Here is a 25004-nt window from a genome sequence, read left to right as displayed (position 1 = left end):
TCCATTTTGAAAAAAGTAAACGAATTATGCAATTATTTTTTTCTGAAACAAGTTCTATTTATCCCATGGGAAAAATAAAAAATGATGAGGAAAATGATGTTTCATCATATCATTCTTTAAGAAAGAAAGAATAAATATATTCTTCCAAGAAAGAAAGAATAAATTTTTAGACTCGTATAAGATAAACGTTTATTACCTTGAAAGCAAAAAGAATTAAGAAGAAAAAAAATTTAATTCGTAGCCTTTTAAATATTGTACGTTGCAAATTAACATTAATAGAAAAAAATTACTTCGAAATGAATTATAACATAAAATTGAATGTTATTATGTCATTTTGACAATTATTATACACGTAAAAATTCTCTTAAATTCTTTTATCGGAGTAAAATAAATCTCAAAAAATAAAAGTTTTAAGATTTCTTAAGACTAAAGTATCAATATTTAAACATATTAAAGAAGTAAAATAATTCTTAAACCAACAGCAACAACTATTCATTACATAAAGAATTAGAAGAAGAATTTTTTTTTTTCTGAAATACTGTTTCGCATATATCAAAATGTAGAGTCTTAATATTGTAATGAAATATTGATTTTGAAATATATCTTCTAATATATGAATAATAAAAAAAATATCAAAAACATTTGCTTTTAAAATATGTTGTTTCTAAACCGTTAACTAGAAACTAGAATGAAAACTTCCACACACTGCGGAAGTTTTCACTCTAGTTTCTATCTGGCAACAGGAAATCATTTTCATTTATTCAAATCTGGCAACAGGAAATGTTTTTTCAGGAAAGAGGCAGAAAAACATAAAAAAAGTTAAGCTTCAAAAGAATACAATAAGCGAAGTTTACAAACAAAAGAACATGTGCGTTTGAAAACAAAATTTATTTTCATTAAAGAACGCTGATAATTATAACAGAATACTTAATTATTGAATCACTTTTATATCAAATAATATTAAAAGATTTAATACAAAATAAATCAGAATTAATACAAAGTAAATATTGAATTGTAATCAGTGATGTTGATCATCTTTTCATGCACAACAAATACACGGGTGTAAATTGAGCTAACTAAATAAAAAGTAAAAGGCATTTTGTTGGAAAATAACTAAAGTTTGTGTATCTCAAAACTAGAATTTTAAAATAGCTAACGCATTAAGCGAAGTTTGAACAAAAATCCCTTCAATTAAAAAAAAAAAAAAAAAAGAAAAAGGAAGGGGGGGGACTCTTTATCTCATATTTTTTTTTATTCCAATTTTATTTCGCAAACAACATAAAGAGAGAAAATATATAGTATATGGTAAGAAAGGTGTAATGGGGTTCAGCAATGATAGCAGTGGGAAAAATTCGATATATATGTATATCTTCGACTTTCCCTTGGAAGGGAGGAAAGAAGGAATTAAAAATCTCCCCCCCCAACGTCCCACAAAAGACCCAGCCTAGTTAAAACAAAGAAGATTAGAGAAAAAAGAAAATAATGCAATGGTTCTATTTTTCCTTCTTTTACTCTTTTGTATTGGATTTTCGAATGAGGGGAAAAATGAAGTAAGCAGTTGCGGTTAGAAATAGCAAGGAAAATGAAACGATGAGCAAGTGACTCTAAAATCCACAATGTGCAATGTTTTAAAGAAATCACAACAAAAAACAAATGGCAATATTGGAAATTTTAAGCTTCGTTAAATTCCACTGCAGGAAAATTGAAAAATTCCTAACATTAATGGAAAAAATAAGCAAAAATTATGAGAAAGCAATCAAAAAAATTCCTTTCGATACTTTTTAAAGAAATTTATCGATATATTAATTATATCATCAATAATCAGATTCCTTTATCCAAATATAGAAATATTACTTGAAATTAGGGTACATATTCATGGAAAGTAGATAAAACATTGAAAGGATAACTTCAAAGACTCTAAATAAGAAAATCAAAATTTTCCACCCACAATAAGCTCTTCATTATCTGTGGAGGCGTTATTTATAACCGCTAATCCCAAAATGTTGTTAAAATGAGGCACTTTAAAACGTTAAAGAAAAAAGGGAGATATTTTAGTGCGCGCGTGCGCACATACACATAGAAAACTATTTTTCCCTGCAAAAAACCAACCAACCAACAACAACAACAAAAAACTTAACAATTAACTTTAAAAAATTCGTAATAAGGAGCATACACATACTCGTAACTCTATGTACATGCAGCGTCACTAATTTGGCGGATAATTGTAAGTTTACTACACTTAAATCCCATTAATTAATATCAAACTGCGCATGCTGTTTTTTGTAAAGGGAGTGAAAGATTCCAGCCTGCAGAAGTTTCTGAATTGAGGGTAGCAGAGTTTATTTCCTTTGAATTTATGCTATACTAGTTTAAAACAGTCGAATTTACTTGCCATTAACGAATCTGTTAAATTTACTATCATTTCGTATAACTTCCAAGTCAACTTTTTAGCTTATTTTTCAACCTACCAATATACACCAATTTTTTTAGTACACGTCCCAAATCGATTTTAATACCATCTCCCGCCCTTGTAGAGATTTTTTTTTGTCGAGTTTTGCCCACTCCTGTTTTCCATTAACGATATTTTAGAAATTATTACCAAAATATGTTTGAGTTACTTAGATGAATTTATTTTTTTAAGGATGGCCTTTCCTATTGTGTAGATCTTAACATGCAACACACTCGGTCAGAACAAGATAGTATTACGTACTAGCCCTCCATCACACACAACTGTCTTTTCCAATTGAGGTCATTTTATATATCTGGTGAAATGTTATAAAATACTCCACCAGGAGAGATAATCTACATATGAAATCTAATCAAATAACAATAGAAAATATTAAAGAAAAGCTCTAATTTGGGCTTGCTGACATGGAAATACAATTCTCTAACCACTTAGTTAATAATTAATTCGACAAAAACAATATTAACAAAATGCATCATTTCTTATTTTGGATTAGTTTGGTTTTTGATTTGTATTTAATGTCTATGCAAAACACTTCTCACACATAAAATGACGCACAGCAGAATAAGAATCTATTCATTCATCGATATTTGAAAGCCGTGAATACGAAATTGACAAAAAAATGTATCTGTTAACTTCCACTTCCACTGATTTCTTGCCACAAGAATAAAAGTTTTTTTTTTTTTTTTTTTAACATGGGAAAATGAATTGCATTTCCACTTTTCAAATGAATATAAAAGAAGAATTACATAAATATTGAGAAGCGTCGTGAAAGTGAGCCAACTTTCTGCAAGGAAAAAAAAAGCAATTCTTTAGGACTTTTTTTTTTTTAAAGTTTTAAGAAGAGAAATCGAAATGTTGAAAGAATTCGGAATTTCAAGCATTCGAAGTTTCAACAATAAGCCACTCTCGCTCGAATGGAAGATTCGAATACTTTTGTTACTCCAGCCTTCGGATATTTTCTTTCGGGGTTGGAATGTTTGTATAGGGAGGGAACAGAATTGGCCACTGATGAAGAAAAGGAGGAGGAGGAAAGCCGACCCTTAAAACCTTTTAATTAACACGATGCCAAAAGAACTCTCCAACACATAAAAAACGAGGGCGTTTTTTGTACCCTCGAGGAAAGGGAAAATATATTAAGTTTCAGAACACACGAATACCTCCAGGTTTCCTTTCTAATAAGAAGAGATCTGTAGACTTAAGTAAATGAGATTTAAAGCCAGGATGAAATCCACGAAATATTTTTTATAGCACGCGCGAAGAATTTAAGCAGCAGTGCTTTGCAAATGCAACTAGTGAGATTCAGGAGATTTTTTTATGGCATCTTTTTCACAGGGATATTACTAAATGACAAAGAAAAGAAAGAGATGGCAAAGATATAAAGGAGTGGGCTCAAAAATGTCTTATTCTGAATATCGACTGCTCAAGGCTGGATTAACGTCTTTAAGAGCCCTAAGGGAATATAAGTCTTTGAGCCGCTTTTTTTTCTATTAAAAAAAAAAACCCAGATATTTTTATAGATTTTAATTTAATCTTTATATAAATAGTTTAAAGTAGCACATTTCCGCAAACTGAAATAATTAAACATTAAATTGTGAGTTAATTTCTAGATCTAAGGTACAAGAAATAAAAAAAAAAGAAAGAAAAGAAAAACCAAAAATTGAAATTTAAAAATAATATTAACCTAAGCTACTTCAACATCTTATACAAATTTTTTAAAAACAGGATAGAATATTTTATAACTTATAATATATATATATATATATATATGTAATATTATTTTGGTTGAAGCAGAGTGCAGGTTTGAAGACACAGACGAGACGTTGTATTTTTAATTTCGCTTTATTCTCTCTTTAATATCCATCTCGGGAACGCAATTTATTTACAAGCAGACGCAGCGCGACACAAAAGCATAAGTAAGAAAGAAAGCAAAAAAGGGACGAACAAATGATCACTAGCCTTATATAACATAGGATTTCCGGCCACGCGCCCATGGAATACATGTTTTGACCTCTGATAAGGGCAAAGAAAGTATCACTTTCAGTTGATACGTAGTACTGATGGCGCATTAGTTTTACAGAGGAATGAATTAAACCGAAAGTGGAATTGGATTAAGAAATAAGAGAATATTTTTAGAATGAAGTTACAATGGGCTAAATTAAGATAAAATCTTGAAAATTAATTAAATTGAAAAAAGAATTAAAATATCATTACATATATATATATTCAAGTAATTCTTTATTTGTAATTATGATTTTTTGAGTAATTATTTATAAGCTAAACTGGGTAATTAATTTTGTTAATAGATTAACGCTGCATGTACTCTCTAAACTGTATAATTTGAAAGTGAGTGGCGAGCAATTGTATTTTGTCACTTCAGCGTCTGTTTTGGAATAAACTGGTGCAACTTGCTCGTTGTTAGCGACAGTGTTAAATGTGGAATGCCATGTGTTATCCTAAATGCTATGTGATTTTCATATTTTATGCGTGTTATGTCTAATTGCAAAAATAAATAAGCAAAAGACAATCAAGAATTATTCATTGGATAAAAATCCATTGCGTATTTTTCATAATCATAGTAATAGTAAAAACTTTTATGTACCAATAAAAATAAACAGAAATTTTTTGAAATATAATTATTTAAACGTTATTGTGATCAAAATATTTTGAAAGCTATTTATAAGTCAGAGTTTATATATATTATTTACTATCTCTAAAGAACTTCATTTCTAAAATATAAAGTTGTTCAGAGATAGTAAATTATATGAAATTGAAAAATTGTATCGATTTTTTTCATCAACAATCAATAATTAATATTAAAATTGCAATGCTTTCAATTATCAAAAATGAATTCCCACAGAAACATTTTGAATTAATTTTATATTTCTGAAATAATAAAGTATAAGCATCATTGACATGTTAAGCGAAGGAAATTCTTTTTTTAATTCCTCAATGGAACTATACAAAAATAAATAAATAAAAACTTAGCTTTAAACTGAAGCCACGTATAAAAACAAATACAATTTGAAATCAAAGCAAAGTCATTGAAATAAACTAACATAAAACAGCCAGTAAAATCTTTTTAAAAAATCCTCCAGGAATCACAAGAAAAGGAATCATCTGTTATCCAACAAAAAAAAAAAAAAAAAAAAAAACTAACACATAAAACATGAACAAAATAAGAAGAATGGAGAGGCAAAGGTGAAAAATACGAGCTAACGAAATTCATTAAAGCGATAGGGGCTGTCACGTGATTTATTGCCGATGGCACCATTTACGGAGCAGACGAAATATCTACCTCGAATGTCATTTCTCATCAAGACATGTCTGTTTCGGCCTGACCCTCGAGTCCGAACAAGCGTCGATACGATGAAAAAAAGGCAGATATCTACTGCTCTTTCGTTCTTTATGACAAGGATGTAGAGGGTATTCTTTCTCATATAAAAAAAAATAGCTCTATTTCTCTCTCTTTTAAAAAAATAAATTCTGGTAACATCTCAAAAGCATTATCATTTTATGGACAGTAAATTATAAAAGATAGGAGAGTAAATGATTCAAATTCAGAAAAAAAAAAATCATGTTTCCTTTCACTAATTTGCTGTTGAACATAAAACTTGATTGTACTTTTTTATCGAATCATATAAATCTAGTAATCACAAGCTAACTTTATATCTCATATAAAGATAACATAGTTATGGCTTCTATATCAACTTTAAACTAGGCTGTTCAAAAAGAAATAGTTTATAAAAGTGACGAATATTTAAAATACTTTAAATATATATCTAAATTTTGATAACTTGTAAATTTTAGGGCACAGCAAGTTACCCAGCAGAAATGCAGCTATTAATTGCATTTCAAAATTAACATCACAATATTCATATATATATGAACATATATTTTATTACAATATTCATATGAATAAAATTAAGCAAAGAAATACATGATAAGTTAGTGTGAAATTAAGAAATAATGTTCTTTGTAAAGAATAATTTTCTGAAAAATAATAATTAAAAAGAGTTTGACAAATTAACTGTTACTTGAATATTTTGATAATTAAATCAATGTTTACAGAAAAATATGATATCCAAAGAGCAGAATAACTCGAATGGGAGTTATAAAATTCAATATAATTTGAGATTTTAACATCAAAATTAAAATAATATATATTCATGTTATATAACAATTAAAAGAATGCTCCATCAAAATCATTTATCATACTTTTAAGTGAAATAAATTAGCAATCCGAGTGAAATATGAACGCTTTTAATTTGTTAAGTGATAAAATCAACAAATAATTATTCACAAAAGCAATACTGTTAGCTATAAGCATATCAATTACTCTTTAATATGTAAATAAACAAATACGAATAAAAAAAATTATTCTTTACGCTGAACAAAATTGATTTAGACAGCTGAAAAAATGATGAAAAAAAAATTTTATTCTCCATTTTTTTTAAACACATTAAGAAGAATATTATAATATTTAAGAACATTAGAATAAAGTAATATAAATATTTCTTTTTTTGAAAAAACGTAATTATTTTTTCCTTACTTTTATTAAAATAAAAACGAAGTGCTATATTAAAAATATATATATATATGCGTTACAAAGAATTTCAATTGATAGGATACCATAAACAACCATTCGCGATCTTAACATCATAATTAGCATCTGAAATCTAACAGAAAAAAATGTCGTAATAGTGATTTAACGAGAGAGAAAGGAAACGAGAAGCCAATTGGGAAGTTGGGATATGTTACAGATCGTGCTGCCATCTAGTGTTCATTTCTTCAACAATTTTGATATTAAAAAATTAATATTTAGAAAGCAGGAACAAAACTTAAGTAAAACTGAAGTGCCAATTTCGCCTTTCAAACATGCTTTATTTTCAGAATAAATTATTTTAACTTCCCATAACTAACCAGTACTAATCCATTACAGCAAAATAACCGAAAAAAAAAATTAAAGTGAGAAATTGAAAAAGTATAAAATTTAGAAATGCATAACAAAAATTGTACAAAAAATAACTAAAAATTATTGAAGATGATTTTACAAATGAAAAATAAAAAAAAATATTATATTTATTAACAAAAATTATTTAATTACGATTTTTAAAAGTTGCATGTATTGTGGTGAAAATTAAATACTATTTGAATATTTTAGCAAAAACTGAAATTAATTTTATCATAATCCAGAGATATTAAATATCTACTCTTTTCATGAAATTTAACTAACAATCGATTAAAATAATTTATATTTCTGAGTAATGAAAAGCATGTGTGTTTATTTCTGAACATTATTCCTAATTTTTCTGAACATAATTTCACTTTTCCTAAAATGAAATACGATCTGAAATCGCATATTTTGCTTTGCATTTATATATATATTACAAATTGCAACTAATTTAAAAGTAAAAATAAATGTTGTATAATTTAAGCAAAATATTTTCAAGTATCTGTATATTGTAGGTAGTTTACACTTAGAAAAGACAAATACAGAAATATTCAATGAAAAGGAGTTGCAAAGAATCAGAGATCAATAAATGATAAGAAATAAGGATTTAAAATAATTATAATCGTATAAATGGTCACACTGTCATACAAACAATAAAATGAAGTGTGAAAGAGATTCTGCCATGTCTTACCTGTCATCCTGCAAGACATTAATGATTCTCTGTTCTCTATGAGCATCCCTAGTGCGGCCAATCGGTTTCCTTGAATAAACAGGTGTTCCTCCTTCACTCAAGTAACCACTGGCTATGTCATCACTCCGGCAACTGATACCAGGTCTCAGGATCTCCCCATCACTTAAATATCCTGATGCGATATCATAGGAATCAATGTCCGTCGGATAGTCAGGATCAACTAGACTGTTGCACCCAGAAAGAACTCTTTTCATGCTTGCTCCATACATGCGAGCCGAATCCAAGGAATTGAGAAACTGCCTGCTAGAATTAATTCGTCCTGTTTCCCCATAGTCTGAATGGATTCGTAAAGAAGGTTGCATTCGAGGACCCACGACACGGGGAGACGACAAAGGAGCTAATCCTCGAACATACCCATAAGGGGAGGAACGGACAATGGGCTGCATGGGTTTGATGTTAACCAGGACATCGCCTTCCTCTTCCCAGATTGTAGCATTTTCACCAGAAAGTCCACCACCTGCCTCCCTGGAAGCAATCTTGTTGCAAGTTTCATAGATAGGATCCGACGATTTAAAACTGGATGTTGATCTGGACTTTGGCGGCTTGACATCTTCACTACCGATGCCATTTACAGGTTTTTCAGATGTCTGGGAGTTACTTTTAGTGTCTTTGATGTGATGGTTAGAGCTCATGATAGGCGACACCATGGCAATGCTAACTCCACTCTGGTTGGTGCCACTTCTGCCTTCCGAACGTGCACGATCTGTTTTGGAAAAATTCATATTCCTCTTATCAGGTGATTGTTTTTGTCCTGTGTCCAGCACTTGAGTGTCTGGGCCTGCTATGTGGACAGCCACATATATGTCCTCCCTGGACAATTTCGTTCCAGCTTGAGGATCCTTCATGGATTTTGGTGGAGAGTTCGTAGATAGGTTGCTGTCTGATCCCGAGTTCTGGGATCGTTTTTCTTCCTTGGTGACTTTGGTCTGACCTTTAACTGCTAGAGTTGGTTTGGGTATGCTGCTATTTGGTGAAGATACAACTTGACCGTTGCAGTTATTTTCCATATTTGAAGAGAGAGCTGCTGAGTTCAATGAAATATTCTGGTTGATGGCTGATGCATCAATAACGGTAACGTCGCTTACTACACTAATGTTGGAGGCACTGGGTGATACGCTGGATGATTTATCAATCAGATTTGTGACTATTTTGGATTGCTGAACTGGATTATCAGGGCTAATCTGTGTGCACAGCTCCTCGGAGTCTTTCACCTCATCTGACTGAGATCCAGGAGATGTCTGTGAAATTGATTTGGATGGATGGAATTTTAAACCGCTGTCTTTGGGATCCGAAGTGCTCTTCTTTTCAGATCCCTGATTGTTCGTTAGTAAGTTTTCCAAAGAATGAGCGGCTGTTTTTTCGTTCTTCTTCTCCTTTGCAAATTTTGATGTAGCCTTCAACTGTTCCAGTTTACTCGATATTGGATCTTTTTGGCCTGAAAAAGGATGAAAAATCAATCGACAATAAAAGATTTACAAATTCCATATAGAATCACTCTCATTTTCGTTTTTGCATCCAATATTTTATCTTACATTTTAAAAACCAATAATAAAAATTCAAGTAAACTAATCAAAGAAAAATAAAATTAAATAATCACCATCATTTGTCCTCGATTTTGAAACTCCTTGTTTGATGACGCCGATCTTCTTCGTTTGGCTCTTGGGTAGGGAGCTGCCTATTTGGGGTGGTTTAGCGGAAGACGGGGATGTGGGGGAGGGGGATGAGAACTCTTTGGAGGAGTCCGCGTTTGAGGTCCCGTTCTTGGATTCACTGCAGATACTGTTGGAGGAATCGCTTCTCTCGCTTCGGGCAGAACTGAAACCACTGCTGCTGCTGGTGCGCTTGTTGTTGGTGCCGCTCCCTGAGATAATACACGAAAAAGATAACATATTGAAACATGTATGAGATAACACAACATATTGAAACATGTATGAGATAACACAACATATTGAAGAATGTATGAGATAACGCAACATAATGAAATATGCATGAGATAATACAACCGAAAAAGAAAGCAAAATAATAATTGATAAAGATAGTTGCTAAAAATATATTACCACTCGAATGATAGAAATGTACTAGATCTTGATACAAGCTTAGAAAGAAATTTGAAAGTTATACAGCTTTCGTAACAATGAAAAATAATAAGCAGTAATGAAAACAAGAAAGTCAAATAGCCATAATATGAGAAAAGTAAATAAATTACATTTTGTATTTCATGTTGATTTAAAAAATGAAAGACGCCATCAAAAATTTTTAGGCCGAAAAGAAGAAATTTTTTAAATTTTAACTTCGCTTTATTTCACCACAGGTGACATTTTATGTATAAATAAAAAGTGATGGAAAAAAAGACATCTCTTTACATCGCCATCCAATAGCGAAGTGACAGAAATTTTTCCCTTCAGTGAAATTTTTCCCTTCACTCTCACTCACTCACTCACTCACTCACTCACTCACTCACTCACTCACACACACACACACACACACACACACACACACACACACACACACACACACACACACACACACACACACACACACACACACACACACACACACACACACACACACACACACACACACACACACACACACACACACACACACACACACACAGTAAGCAGTCAATTTTGAAGCAATGAAGAACTATATAAATTATTTACATAACAATTACACTAAAAGTTCATACAGTTGTGGAACATTCTTAGTTTATTCAAATGGATAAGAACTGAATTTATAAACGTATAATAAAGATTCATAACAAATAAAAAAAATTCAAAACTTTTCATAAGACCCCAGATGTCATTTTATGGCTTTCAACACGTCAGACAGCTTCTTTTCTTGAAACACTATTATAAAATCCCAATACAATCAAACGATAAAAGAAAGAAGATCAAAACTGCCAAACAACTCAGATAAAAGTTTAATAAAATCGTCTGTCAACATTTAAGAGGCGAATAAAAGTTTTCAAAATGACAAATAAAAGCAAAATAGAAAGGAAAAATAAAAAAATATACCTTTCGTCCTTTCGGAGCTTTTATCTTTGGCGTTGAATAGCTTGAGTTTATCTAGCATAGAATTGGAATTCTGGTTGGGTGACGAGTTCTTGGTTCCAGACCCTATTCTTCCTGGAGTGTTCGAAGACCCTAGACTCGATTTGACTGGCAGATGGGGGATAGATGATGTGGAACTGGCAGACGAAGGCCTGTAAACCAGAAGCAGAGGTTATCAACAGGTGATGCGCGCGACAAAAGCAAAGACAGCTGGACCTTTTTCTTTCGTTTACGATTGTCTCTAGACGTCACTGAAAGTTACTATTCATAGGACAAAGCAATCTTTGATCCCCGCTGAATTGATAATAAATATAATTATTGTGGAAGTTTAATATGAATTTAATTTTTAAGAGTATTTTAATTTGGAAATGATAGACACTTTTAGTTTTCAGTTTTCTTTTTAATTCTACATTTTAAAATTTACAAATTTTTGTTATTATCACATTGAATCAAGTTGGCGTTCTATCAATACTGTGAAACTTGGTTAATCTGAAACTTTTTAAATCGGATTCAAAAGTTATTCGATTTTTTTTTCTTTCTGTTTCTTTGCATTTCTTTTAAAAATCATAATATTCGAATAAATCTAAATATAATATCTAATCGAATAATAAATCTAAAATAATAAATAACAATCATTCCATTATTCGAATTTATTTTGATTAATTTTAAGTCAAAACTAAAAACTTAAAGAATGATTCGTATTTCTGAATTGACTTTGCTAGTTAAAATGTATCCTCACTTTGTGTTCTCAGTTATTCCTAAGTTTTGGAAGTTAAAGACTTTTTTTGAGGCCTTATATTTAACCTAGGACTTTAGGACTGTATATTGTATTCAATTAAAAAAAAGCAATAATTACTTTTCCACCATATTTTTTACTTAAAAAAATTTTAATCACATTAAAATTATTTAGTCGTGGAAATTATTTTTTAAATTATTAAAAAAATTCAATATTTTATATTTATTTTGTTTATTAAATTTACATCTTTATTCATTATGCATTGCAACTTCTAAATAATAAAAAATAAATCTTTACTGGCATTTTAAAATTAAAAAAACATATTATTTTGCTTTGTATATTTTTATCGTTTGCTTTGTACATTTTTAAGTTCAATTTTTCTTAATTCAATTTCTTGGATAAATTGAATTTTCATTATGATATTGTCAGCTTTGAATTAGTCAAGTATCACTCTAGTATAAAAGAAAAATAAGAACGTGTAGTTCTTAATTTTTATAAATATTTTTCTAATTATTCGTTTCAGCTGCTCATACATTGATTCCAATCGGGTTTTTGTTTCCATTTTAGCAGGATCCTAAGATGTCATAATCATCTTGCAATTATCTAAATATACCTTTTCTTGCATTATGTTATGATTAATTAGCAAATGTAAGAAGCACAATGAATGACAAAATCGCTGCTTTGTGTTTGACGCATATTTCAACTCAGTGTGACTTGACATCTAGAGTTATTTTTTTCATTGCACATTCAAAGTAACTTTTAGTTTAATAGAAATACTTTATTATATAAAACTTACGTAATTTATAATGTAAATTTCTATTTATACAAAAGTATTACATAAAATAAATGTCGCAATAAATCATTTTATTCCACATAAATAAAAATCGATTAGTAAAAAATATAGCATGTAGTAATAATCGGAAAAAAAAAATCAAAATTTACAGTATCATAATTTTAATATTTTCAAAATATTAAATAATAAAATTAAATAAATACTAAGATGGATTTTTCCCAATGCTATTATTATATTATTTATATGAGAAATGAGAATAAAATATCCCTAGTAACATTTTCTCCCTGAAAAATTAAAATACAATGAAAAAATAAACACGATTGTGCATATGGTGAATCAAGAAGTACTTCGATAAAAGAATATTACAAAATTTTGAATTCGCTTTTTAACGCAGTTCAAATATTTATTATTATTAAAATAAAAAATACATATTTTGAAAAAATAAACAAACAAAAACAAGACCTATAATGATTTCAAAAATATGTGTCCTTCAAATTAATACTTATTTCTAAATAAGCATCATCTTACCATTTTTTTATTTATTGAATTTTGCAAATCAAAAATTAATTTGAAAATGGAAACTCAAGGATAACTTTTTGTTTTCAAATTTTATCTCCAGGAAAGTAATTCTATCTCTCTTTTTTTTTTTTTTTTTCTTTTTTCTTTTTTATTTCACAATTTACAAACAAATATTAAATTGCCAACGAGGAAATGGAATCTTCCAAATGTATTTTATGGCCTGAGGAATTTAAAGAGATAAGTTTAAAAACGGAATTTAACCTTGAATCGAACAGGAAATTAAGCGATATTTATACATCGGATATTCAGTGTGTGGCTTATCTTCGAAACTATTGCAAAACTCCGGATAAGGGCTGCCGGTAAATTTCAAACGGCATCGATCGAATGGTTCATCATAATAATTTCTGGAATGAAATCAATAAGGAAATACATTTCGTAGAATTTCGAAATCTGATAATGATGAGAGAAGTGCTCCATTCTGATAGAATTATGGCTCCTGCATTCCGTCAAATATCGTCGTCTTTCGTTTCGTTCCTTTTATCGATAATAAAAAATGAAAGAAAACGAATTCCGATACAGGACGAATGACGACTTAGTCCAACATTTATTTAAAAAAAAAATAGAAGGAAAATACAAATCAATTAATTGCATCATTGAGGAAAAAATACAAATTGCACTTAAAGTGAGCAAACATCTATGGAAGTGATTGATAAGGATAACTGGTAAGGATAACTGATAAGTAATAACTGGACGTCATTACTATAGTTGAGCCCAGAATGTAATTTTTGATAAATAAATTTTTCCTGAAACATAACAAAAGAAAATTTTGATGTTGTTAATACAAATAAATCAATTAATGGAATTAAAAATACAACTAATCAACCAATAAATTAATTAATAGAGAATACAACTCAGTTAATTACAATACCGGAAAAATACTAATTGCATTTAATGTATATGAACACCCATTAACGTAAATGGGTGCCATTGTGATAACTGAATTCAGCGTGTAATTTTTGAGAAAAAAAGACACCAGCTCAGGTGTCGTTCTTGTCATCTGACCGCGGTTCAAAATTACGACGTCCATCCTAAAATAGCCCTAGTGTTGCTCTAAAACAGGACGTTAAAATAACTATAATAAACTAGCCGGCGTCCTGGCATAGGGGTGGCGCGTCTTCCCCGTGATTTGGGCTTCCTGGATTCGAGTGCCGGTTTGGGCATGGTTGTTCTTCCGTTGTTCTATCTGTGAGATGTGTGAATGTGCCCTCCTGTAAAGAGGGGTTGTGCAAGCGAATGAGTGATGCGTGAGTAGCAAAGTCATACTCTTGGCCCTAGTTGGCGCTACTAAAAAAACAAGAGACGCTCCCCCACCGGCTTACATCGCTGTCTTCGTAACAGCGGGCTTGTCCATGGCAAGTGCCGTAAGAAACAACAACAAAATAAACTAAATTCTTATGTCAATATCAAAGAGGTAATCGTTTTTTCTAAATTTAAATGCAAATTAAATGCAAAAGTTAATGAAAATTGGAATATTATTTCACAGTTATTAGTCGCGAGTGTGTGATAATGCATTTCTACTTCCAACTCAAAATATATTCATTTATGCCAAAAAACATTAAAAAGAACAGAATACAAGATGTGTGATTTAAGGTCACCCAGAAAGCTAACGTTATTATAAATAGTTCTTCATACAACAAATTGTAGACTAATTACAACAAACAAAAACTATCAGAGCATTACTTCATCTTTTTTGGGCGTAAAAGTCATCCGAAATGTAGAACTTGACATCCATAATGAATATCCATCTGACTTAGCCACAATCTCAAACTGCACCGTAAATGACCGTGAATTTTTCCAACCCTAAATGAAGATACGCTCACTTATTTTAACGACGTTCTCGAGATGAAAGTGACCAAGGAAGGCGACTGGGGTGTAATGATATATGCGGCAGTAATTGCCGAAACCGTTCTATGTCATTTAAACTAGAACAATGGCTACTTAAAGCACCAATAATCTGATTTTAGAAAAGGATGGGTTCGGACTTGGTCCGTTTGGCAGATGGATCTTTAAAAGAGAACGCGTACAACATAAATTATCGTCTGATGTTCGAAAGAAAGAGTATTTCGAATGCAACGCACGTTCACTTAAAAAAAAATAGTGGAAACAAAGAACATGCTAATGAACTACTGAGACTTAATAGATTCTTTTGAAATAATTGCCCCCCCCTGCTGTGATGAAAGGAAAAGTGAAAAAGCGACACACATCTCCCGAATTCTACAAAATGAATAAGAGTCTTGATTTAATGAGGGGTCCTTTCCTGTCAATTAAGTTATTCAAATGACATACTCTTCATGTTAAGTTCACGCATGAAATTTTTCAGCGACGATATCAAGTTTGGTAAAGGCCAGCTGTTCTTTATGTTTTAATATCAGAACTAAGTTTTTCACACTAGCACTTCCTCTAATAAATGATGAAATTTCAAAAAATAATAAAGCATTTTATTTATGTTATACATGCTTACATCATTTTATAACCTAAATTTACTTATATTATTAGTATTATTTTTCATTATTATTATGTTACTATTATTTATGTATTAGAATTATATTATTAATATTTATTATTTTATATCATTATTAAAATGATTTATTATTTTATATTATCTATTTAATTAATTTATTTAATAAAATGAAACATTAGTTGATCAGTTTATACCGTCTTCCCCGTGATCTAGGAGTTCCGGGTTCGAGTCCTGGTTCGGACATGGTTGTTCTTCATCTGTGTTCTACCTCTGAGGTATGTGAATGTGCCCCCCGCCTTGTAAAAAGGAGTTGTGCAAGCGAATGTGTGTGTGCTATCTTCATTTGAGCTAGAAGTCAGACTTCTGCCCTCGGGTGCTCAGGGGTCTTTACCCTCAGAAACTACTGCGCAAAAATTTGGTTTAAATAGTCACACGACACACACACACACAAAAAAAAAAAAAAAATAGCTCATACATGAAATAAACCGGTTTGTACATAAATAAAACTTTATGAATTAAAACATGTTTTAATTGCTTTGGCTTTCAGAATACTTTTTTAGAATTTTCTTTTTGATTTCCACATGTCCAATCTTTTGGTTATTCCTCGATTTTCTAAGAACCGAGCTACGTGTTTCGAATCATTGGTATAGATTATTAATAAATATTTTTTGCTGTTATTTTCAGAATATCGGTACGGAGTGTATAGTTTTGATTTATGGTTATTCCGCGACTTTCTAAGGATGAGAGTTATGTGTTTCGATCACAGGTATATATTATTAATTATTATTATTTGCTATTAATTTAAGAATACCAGTATGGACTGTACAATGTTTGTTTACGATAATGATGTTAATATTTTATGTTCATATTGGATTAACACCTGTTCCAAAACTAAATTCGCAGTAAACGTCTCCTCAAGACATTTTCGTATACTTTCTAAAACTGGTGACACTCTCCCCTTCTCACGCAAAAACTGTGAGCCTTGGGTAAGCCAATAAACATCCGAAGTGCTCAAATTTTTATTTTCAGGGTCACGAACATTAACGTTTTGTGCTTCTAAGTGTGATAAAGAAAAACGAGTATGAATTTTTAAATCTGTTTTTTCGACAATTAAAACTAAATTTGATCATGTTCGACACCAGCTGGGAACTGCCCCCCCCCACACACACACACTGGGTTAAAAGTTATTCTACGCTTCTGTAATCATGAATTAATATGAAAGAGGTACAAACTAGTAGCAATTATTACCGAGATATTCGAGAGATTTTTAAAACGATAGGAAGCTGATTCCGATCAATGTATTTTACGATAGCAATGTCAAGCTAGAAATGTTTCACACTAGTATCGTCTGTAATTATATGGTTGCCACTATTAAATTTCAATCCTTATACATTAACCTTGATTATTGTTTGACTATTGTTCCAACATGTCAAGTTTTCTAAGAATAGTTTTTAATATTTAGTGTTTGTTGTTTCATCACAAAACAAACTGGAATCTTTTTTTTCTTTCTATGTGAGACGTCATTACAGGACAGATGAGGTAAAAATATATTTATGAATTAGCTTTTATATAATGAACTAAAATGAACGTGCTTTTTTTTGGGGGGGGGGGGGGTTGGAGGGTACAATTAATTCTTACTACTTTCAAATTTCTTTATACTTTTGTCTCCGCAAGCCTGGCTATTAAAAAGATGCTTCAAATCAATAAAATTTACAATCTAATTCCATTTAATCCTTTATTCACCAATTATTTTACCATCACTTTTTCGAATTTTATTTTTGAACCAGTAATTAAGATTACTTGCAGAATAATCCCAGGGAATCCAAGGTAAATTTTTTAATTAATCAAAATATCTTAATTAATTTAATTAATAATTAAATATTTTCAATTTCTACTTTTAACTTATATTAACTACTTGCTATCTGGGTTACATTATCCGTATTCGGTTGAATGCCATAAGAAAAAAAATAGTCAAATTACGAAGATAAAAGCCAGATTTAAATGGTACTTTTAAGTGCCGTCAATAAATAAAGGGTTAAAACAACTTCGATTACTCATAATTATTTCCTTTCAACAAAAAATTCCCACGAAAACGTTTAAAAAAATTACTAAATCCCCTAAACACGACCGTTATCAATTTGTGTAACAAATTCCCATCATACACACATAAGACGAAGCTGAACGCTAATCTCCAATATTCCCAGCGCTTTACGTGACAAAGGGAAATATTTTATGCTTCAACTTCTAACTCGATTGCGGCAGTTTTTTTTATAAATACTATCAAACGTCTGTACGTTTCCGCGTGCAATCAAAACAACAAAAAATCACGTGACCGTCACAAGACTTCCCATAAGAGTTACGCAACAAGTTCTGATACCTAAGTTTAGTTCTTTTAAAAGGAATTTTGTTTTTTATAATCTTTTCCTTTTTCATGCATCTCCTGCCAACCGCGGTATTATTAAATAGTTGCGTATGATCTTGCACCGGCAAGAAACCGGACACTTTTCGAAATCGAATGAGCATGACACTCGTCTGTCTGTCTGTACCTTTCAACCTTCTCTTTTCCTAGAATTTTTATAGGGATGTGAAGAAGAAAAGAATAAGGATAAAAGAAAGATTTACGCGTCGTTTAATAAATGGCAGCAAGGGACTGTGAAGATGCGTTCTTTCTTTTCTTGTTTATAAGATAAAATAAGTAACAATGAAATGTCAAGAAGTCCCCAAGATTTTCAGTTTGCATGTTGTTTTTGTTTTTTTCCCTCTTTATCTTCGAAGATAAAACGTAAATAAGTTTTCTATACTAGAATTTTTATCAGAAGGTCAGATATAATATATCTTTTTGATAATTTTATTTTAGAATTTTATGTTAAAATATTGCTATTAATAACATGAGAATAAGGTTTTCACTATATAATAAAATTTTAAGATTATTTATAATTTAATTATAATAAATTTATATAAGATTTTTTTATATAAGGAATTAAGATAAGAAGAATTTAAGAAGATAAGAAGAATTTAAGATAAGAAATTTATAATAAAATTTAAAGATTAAGATCTATTTATCTTAAAATCTTAAAATTTTAAAATAAGAAATCTTATTTTTTAAATTTTTATTTATTATTATTATTATTATTTACATTTTCGTATACAAAGAATCACAATGAGAAAGAACTGTAATCGTCAAAAAAAAAAAAAAAAAAAAAAATGTGATTTTGATGAATTTCTAGATTTTAGAACTATCTGAGTCTGAAAAGCACATTTTTTTTAATTATGTCTGTCTGTCTGGGAACACGATAACAGACAAACATATTTTATCCGTTTGAGTTAAACCGATGAAATTAGGTGAGTCATCTTTGCATTAACTTTGAATACATTTTGAACGAAATCTATATACAGAAAGTTTGACTGTCTATCAGAATACAATGAACAAAATGGTACAAAATGCAAAGAGCTAGACAAATAAATTTGTTACACACATTTAATATCTAAAATATAGACCACATGAAATTTTTAGAAGCAAATTCATCAAAAAGTTGACTATTCGATCAGTCTGTACCTTCCTAAGCATGTGACAACTCACAACAAAAAAAACTTAGATTAATTACATACCTCTTTAATTAAGTTCAACTGATTAAATAACATGAAATTTCCTTTTTATCGCATTAAAAAGTATTAAAATAACTGAAAAAATCTCTTTAAAAGAATTGAGTACTCATTTTATAGTTCAGGAACTCCATAATATCGAAATTATTATACTAAATAAACACATACATACATGCAAGCATGCACGATACGCACACAGACGCATTAGATTGTAATTTGTGAGGTGTTTCGTAAGAAAATTTCCTCCAAATTTAAAATTTACGAAAATTTATGTAAAAGCGCAGTAAAACATATATTATAAAAATAAAAAATCTACGCAACTACGTAAAGAATTAAAGTAAAAACAAAATTGAAACGGTTTTATAAAAAATGCCGAATAAAATGCATTCAGCATTTTAGTACAAAATCGATTTTTCAATGTAATTGCCTTCCTTAATTAAATTGGTCGACAAAACACAACAGTAAAAACTACATAATATGCTCTTATATAAGAACCTATTTTCGAAAGATTCTTAAATGCAATACAGAGCATTGAAATTCTGTACAAGGAATAAACTAAACAAAATATTCGAAGCTCAGATTTTCATCAAAATTAAGAAGAATAACAAAAAATTGCACATTTTGGTTTTATTTCCGTTCATGATACAAAATAAATAAAAACACTACACAGGAAAAAGCAACTGCGTGAAACTTCTGCCCTAGATCTATTTCCCCTTTTATTATTTTTTTAAAGCAAAAAATGATAACAATGTCTGGGAACAAAAGCAATGACACTGCTAAATATACCATGCATCATCTTTCTTATGAACTTGCGTGAAAACCAATCGACCCATTTAAACGCCCCCAGCCTTCCAAATAGAAATGAAACCTATGGTTACCACAGACAAATAATGACTTGGAAATCTTTTTTTCCACAATTACGGACACTTTTACTAATAACGACGTAAAGATAGAGGAAAACGGGGATCCATACTATGCCATTAGAAGCCTTTTTTTTAATTGCGCTTATTAAGTCAGTGATATAACAGCTTGATAGCTTAATGCCTACTGTGATTTGTAATTAGAGATTTCTTAATAGCTGGTGTTAAATTTGATGAGTTATTTTCGTCCAGGATCAAAGAGTACGGAACAGTTCGCATTTTCGGGATAGAAACTGTTTATTTATTCTTATTCTTAATTATTATAATTTAAGTTTTAGTTTGCAGAGTTATAGATAATTTAATATTATAGAAGATTTAAAATAATGGCTTAAAAGAAAGATAAGTAACATCTTATTATTAGCCTTATTAATTCTTATATGCATAGCGATGTAGATCTGCTTCGTATGTTTAAAACCTCATATCTCTTTATGTAGCAAACTTTCCATAATGCTTTTTTTTTAATTTTACCAAAGAGTACTTTATAGTTTCCGAACGCAAATAGAATCTTTGAAAATTTATTTCTTTGTCTGTGATAATTTTCATTGTTGGCGCGCTATCCGAGTACAATTTCATTTCGGCGGCTGTTACGAATTACGATTATTTATATAAAAAGTAATAAAAATATGCAGGAAAAATTATTTCTAGATAGAAATAAGTTAAAAGTAACGAATGATATTTAGTAGATTTGTAGAACTCAAGGAGTGATTGTTCATGATAATGTAGAAATACATCAATATGTTTTTTGAAAATTAAAAAAACTCATGTGTGTGTGTGTGTGTGTGTGTGTGTGTGTGTGTGTGTGTGTGTGTGTGTGTGTGTGTGTGTGTGTGTGTGTGTGTGTGTGTGTGTGTGTGTGTGTGTGTGTATTTTTTACCATTAGTACACCCATTTCACAGTTGATTTATAAATTTTATTTATTAAAAATAAAAATTAACGCATTAAAGGATTAAAATGCATGGAAAGCTAACTAAGCTCTTAAGATAATATATTCGATTATCTTAAATATTGGATCCTGATTCAGAGGTGATAAAGAGCAAAATCTCAGTGATATGCATTTCAGAAAATAATAGAATTAATAACAAAAGAAAAAGTTCCTAGAATGGATGCGAGCATAAATTTATTAACATAATTCAATTTTCATAACATCATAATTTAATATTGTAGCGAAGCAAATTAACTATGAATTGTAAAGTTTATAGGAATCAAATGATAATTATAAGCACCAAAATGGGAATTTATTAGATGCACATAGGGCTTGCGGGACCTGATTTAAAGATGTCATTTAAGAAGGGAACGTTAACAGGGTCATACTTGATTTTATCAAACATCAATTGCGTATTCTACAATAGCTTGTGCAAGTTTAAACTGCAATCATGTGACAAAAATATGCTGGCTTGAAGTATGTTTAAACAGTATTCAAGTGTCAAAAATATGCTAACTTGGTGCAAGTTTAAACTGCAGTCAAATGTCAAAACATGCTAGCTTGGTGCAAGTTTGAATGGCAGTCAAGTGTTGAACGTATGTTAGATTGATGTAAGTTTAAATTGCCATAAAACTTAAGCTAGTTTGATGCAAGTTTAAACTGCAGTCAAATGTCAAAACATGTGCTAGCTTGGTGCAAGTTTGAATGGCAGTCAAGTGTTGAACGTATGTTAGCTTGATGTAAGTTTAAATTGCCATAAAACTTAAGCTAGTTTGATGCAAGTTTAAACTGCAGTCAAATGTCAAAACATGCTAGCTTGGTGCAAGTTTGAATGGCAGTCAAGTGTTGAACGTATGTTAGATTGATGTAAGTTTAAATTGCCATAAAACTTAAGCTAGTTTGATGCAAGTTTAAACTGCAGTCAAATGTCAAAACATGTGCTAGCTTGGTGCAAGTTTGAATGGCAGTCAAGTGTTGAACGTATGTTAGCTTGATGTAAGTTTAAATTGCCATAAAACTTAAGCTAGTTTGATGCAAGTTTAAACTGCAGTCAAATGTCAAAACATGCTAGCTTGGTGCAAGTTTGAATGGCAGTCAAGTGTTGAACGTATGTTAGCTTGATGTAAGTTTAAATTGCCATAAAACTTAAGCTAGTTTGATGCAAGTTTAAACTGCAGTCAAATGTCAAAACATGCTAGCTTGGTGCAAGTTTGAATGGCAGTCAAGTGTTGAACGTATGTTAGATTGATGTAAGTTTAAATTGCCATAAAACTTAAGCTAGTTTGATGCAAGTTTAAACTGCAGTCAAATGTCAAAACATGCTAGCTTGGTGCAAGTTTGAATGGCAGTCAAGTGTTGAACGTATGTTAGATTGATGTAAGTTTAAATTGCCATAAAACTTAAGCTAGTTTGATGCAAGTTTAAACTGCAGTCAAATGTCAAAACATGTGCTAGCTTGGTGCAAGTTTGAATGGCAGTCAAGTGTTGAACGTATGTTAGCTTGATGTAAGTTTAAATTGACATCAAACTTATGTTAGTTTGATGCAAGTGTAAATAGCTATCAAGGGGCAAGCATATGTTAACTTGGAGCAAGTTCAAACTGCACTCAAGTGTCGAACGTATGCTACATTAATGCAAGTTTGAATTGCAATCAAGCGTTGAGCGTACGCTAGCTTGATGTAAGTTTAAATTGCAATCACAGATGTCGAACGTATACTAGTTGATGCAGTGTAAATTGCAGTCAGAGTTAACTGCCGAACTTATACTAGCTTGATGTGAATGTAAATAGTTATCAATAGTCAAATGTATGCTACCTTGATACAAGGCCAAACAGTACTCAATTGTGGAACGTATGCTAGCTTGGTGCAAGTTTGAACTGCAGCCAAGCATCGAGCATACGCTAACTTGGTTTAAATTGCAATCAAAGTTAAATGTCTGATTTATGCTTGCTTGATGAAAGTGTAAATAGCTATCAAGGGTCAAACTTATGCTAATTTCATGTAAGTTTAAACTGAAATCAAATTTCGAACTCCCTTTCGCGAATGTGTGCGAAGATTCGAGAAAAAGGTGCTGGCTCAGATATTATCTTCACCATCTGACCATAGTTGAAAATTTTAGCATTGTCCCAAAATTACCCTGTACTTCTCAGAATCAGATTATTATTATTATAAGTGAACTAAACTAAGCATAACGTATGTGAACTATAACCACCAAGGTTCGTGAAGAAAAATAACATACAGTCAACATCAAATCTCCATACATAGAAAAAGTAGCACTTGAGTACCTTTTCTCTGTAAGAAGACTCTGAAATTGTGAATTTAATCACCAGAATAGTTTGTTTCTTTTGCTTTTTAAAACTAGATCGAGGAAGACAGCGAAAAATAATTCACTTCCAGGGACCCATTTATTTTTGCTATATAACTTTATTTAAGAAATGAAGCAAGTAAAATTCATCCTTTTTTGGGCGAGTCTCTCAATCTATCTATATCTATATGTATATAATAAGAATACACTGATTACACTATCCATCATGGATATCCATCTTAATTCTTAGCTTACCTTGATCGGTTCTTGTCGATTCCTATCCGTTCCCGGGCGACCGCGGTCCCCTTGGGCTGCGGGATGAAAGAGGCCGGCGAGGGCGACGCGGTGTGGGGCGACCCCGACCTCGAGCTGTTGACGGAAGGCGGGCCCTTGTTCCCAGCCCCCACGTAACCTGCAACACAAGAAGAAAAAAGTTACGACCAACGAACAACAGTCGCCGCACGTACGGCTCGTTAGTAAACAAACATATAAAACACAGTGTTATCACTGGAGCGGGTCAGATACGCCCGGTTTTTAGCATACAAATATCTGCACCTAGGATAATGTTGATTTGTTGAGGTTCTCGCAGAATTATGATAGTTTATTTGATATTTTTATGTGTTATGTATTTTGTAACTGTTTTGCGTTAAGTCAGACGCAAAGAACTATAAGAATCTGAATCTGAAAAATTATTTTAAGAAAATGTTGATTCCTATATTTCTATAATAGTATACGATTACAGCGAATTATTATTATTTTTTTAAATAAATGAGAAAAAATGTATATAAGATAGTAAAATTGTTGTATTAAAATTGAAACAAAAGAGTACAATGATAAATTTCATGTTATATCAAGAAAATCTGAAGCATTTTAAAGGTGCGCTGTGTAAAATTATAGTTGTTAATATACTTTATTGCAGAAAGGTTCATTGCACGCTAATGACCAGATTATTACAGATAAATAGCTATAAAAGGTAATTTATCTAGGATAACGAGAAACAAATGATAATGAATGATGGATTATTTGTAAGATAAACAAACTTTTACCAAAAACCACATGCCGCATGCAAGAATGTATGTCACATGTTATAACAAGTCATATTCTTAAAAACGTGATTTTAACAAGAAATGCAATACTTGAATTTAAATCTCATTATCTACACATAATCAAACTTGAAGAAAAAATCTAAGAAATTTATTTTGGAAAAGCAAAATTTGTATGAATACTCAAATATATATATGTGTGTGTGTGTGTGTGTGTTTTGTATAGCTTTTATAAAAACAGTGCAAAATAAATAAGAATAAATCATTCATTTCGTGAATTACACACACACACACACACACACACACACGCACACACACACACACACACACACACACACACACACACACACACACACACACACACACACACACACACACACACACACACAAGAATTAATAAACCAAATTAAGTATAATTCAT

The 25004-nt window shown here is 30.8% G+C and overlaps 1 protein-coding gene across 4 annotated transcripts in view; it reads right to left on the bottom strand.

Annotated features, from left to right (window-relative positions):
• Positions 1 to 25004, bottom strand: part of LOC129964016 (neuron navigator 2-like) — a 654345-nt gene that overhangs the window by 138536 nt on the left and 490805 nt on the right. For all 4 annotated transcript variants that reach the window (XM_056078676.1, XM_056078675.1, XM_056078677.1 and 1 more), the window contains 4 exons: positions 23796 to 23952; positions 11187 to 11374; positions 9767 to 10030; positions 8110 to 9604 (listed from right to left, as the gene is read on the bottom strand). In XM_056078676.1, coding sequence (XP_055934651.1) covers positions 8110 to 9604; positions 9767 to 10030; positions 11187 to 11374; positions 23796 to 23952 — 2104 coding nt within the window. The remainder of the gene's footprint in view (positions 1 to 8109; positions 9605 to 9766; positions 10031 to 11186; positions 11375 to 23795; positions 23953 to 25004) is intronic.

The sequence above is a fragment of the Argiope bruennichi genome, chromosome 3 (genome assembly GCF_947563725.1).
Source record: "Argiope bruennichi chromosome 3, qqArgBrue1.1, whole genome shotgun sequence".
NCBI classification, from domain to species: Eukaryota; Metazoa; Arthropoda; class Arachnida; order Araneae; family Araneidae; genus Argiope; species Argiope bruennichi.
This window is presented reverse-complemented; position numbering and strand designations above follow the sequence as displayed.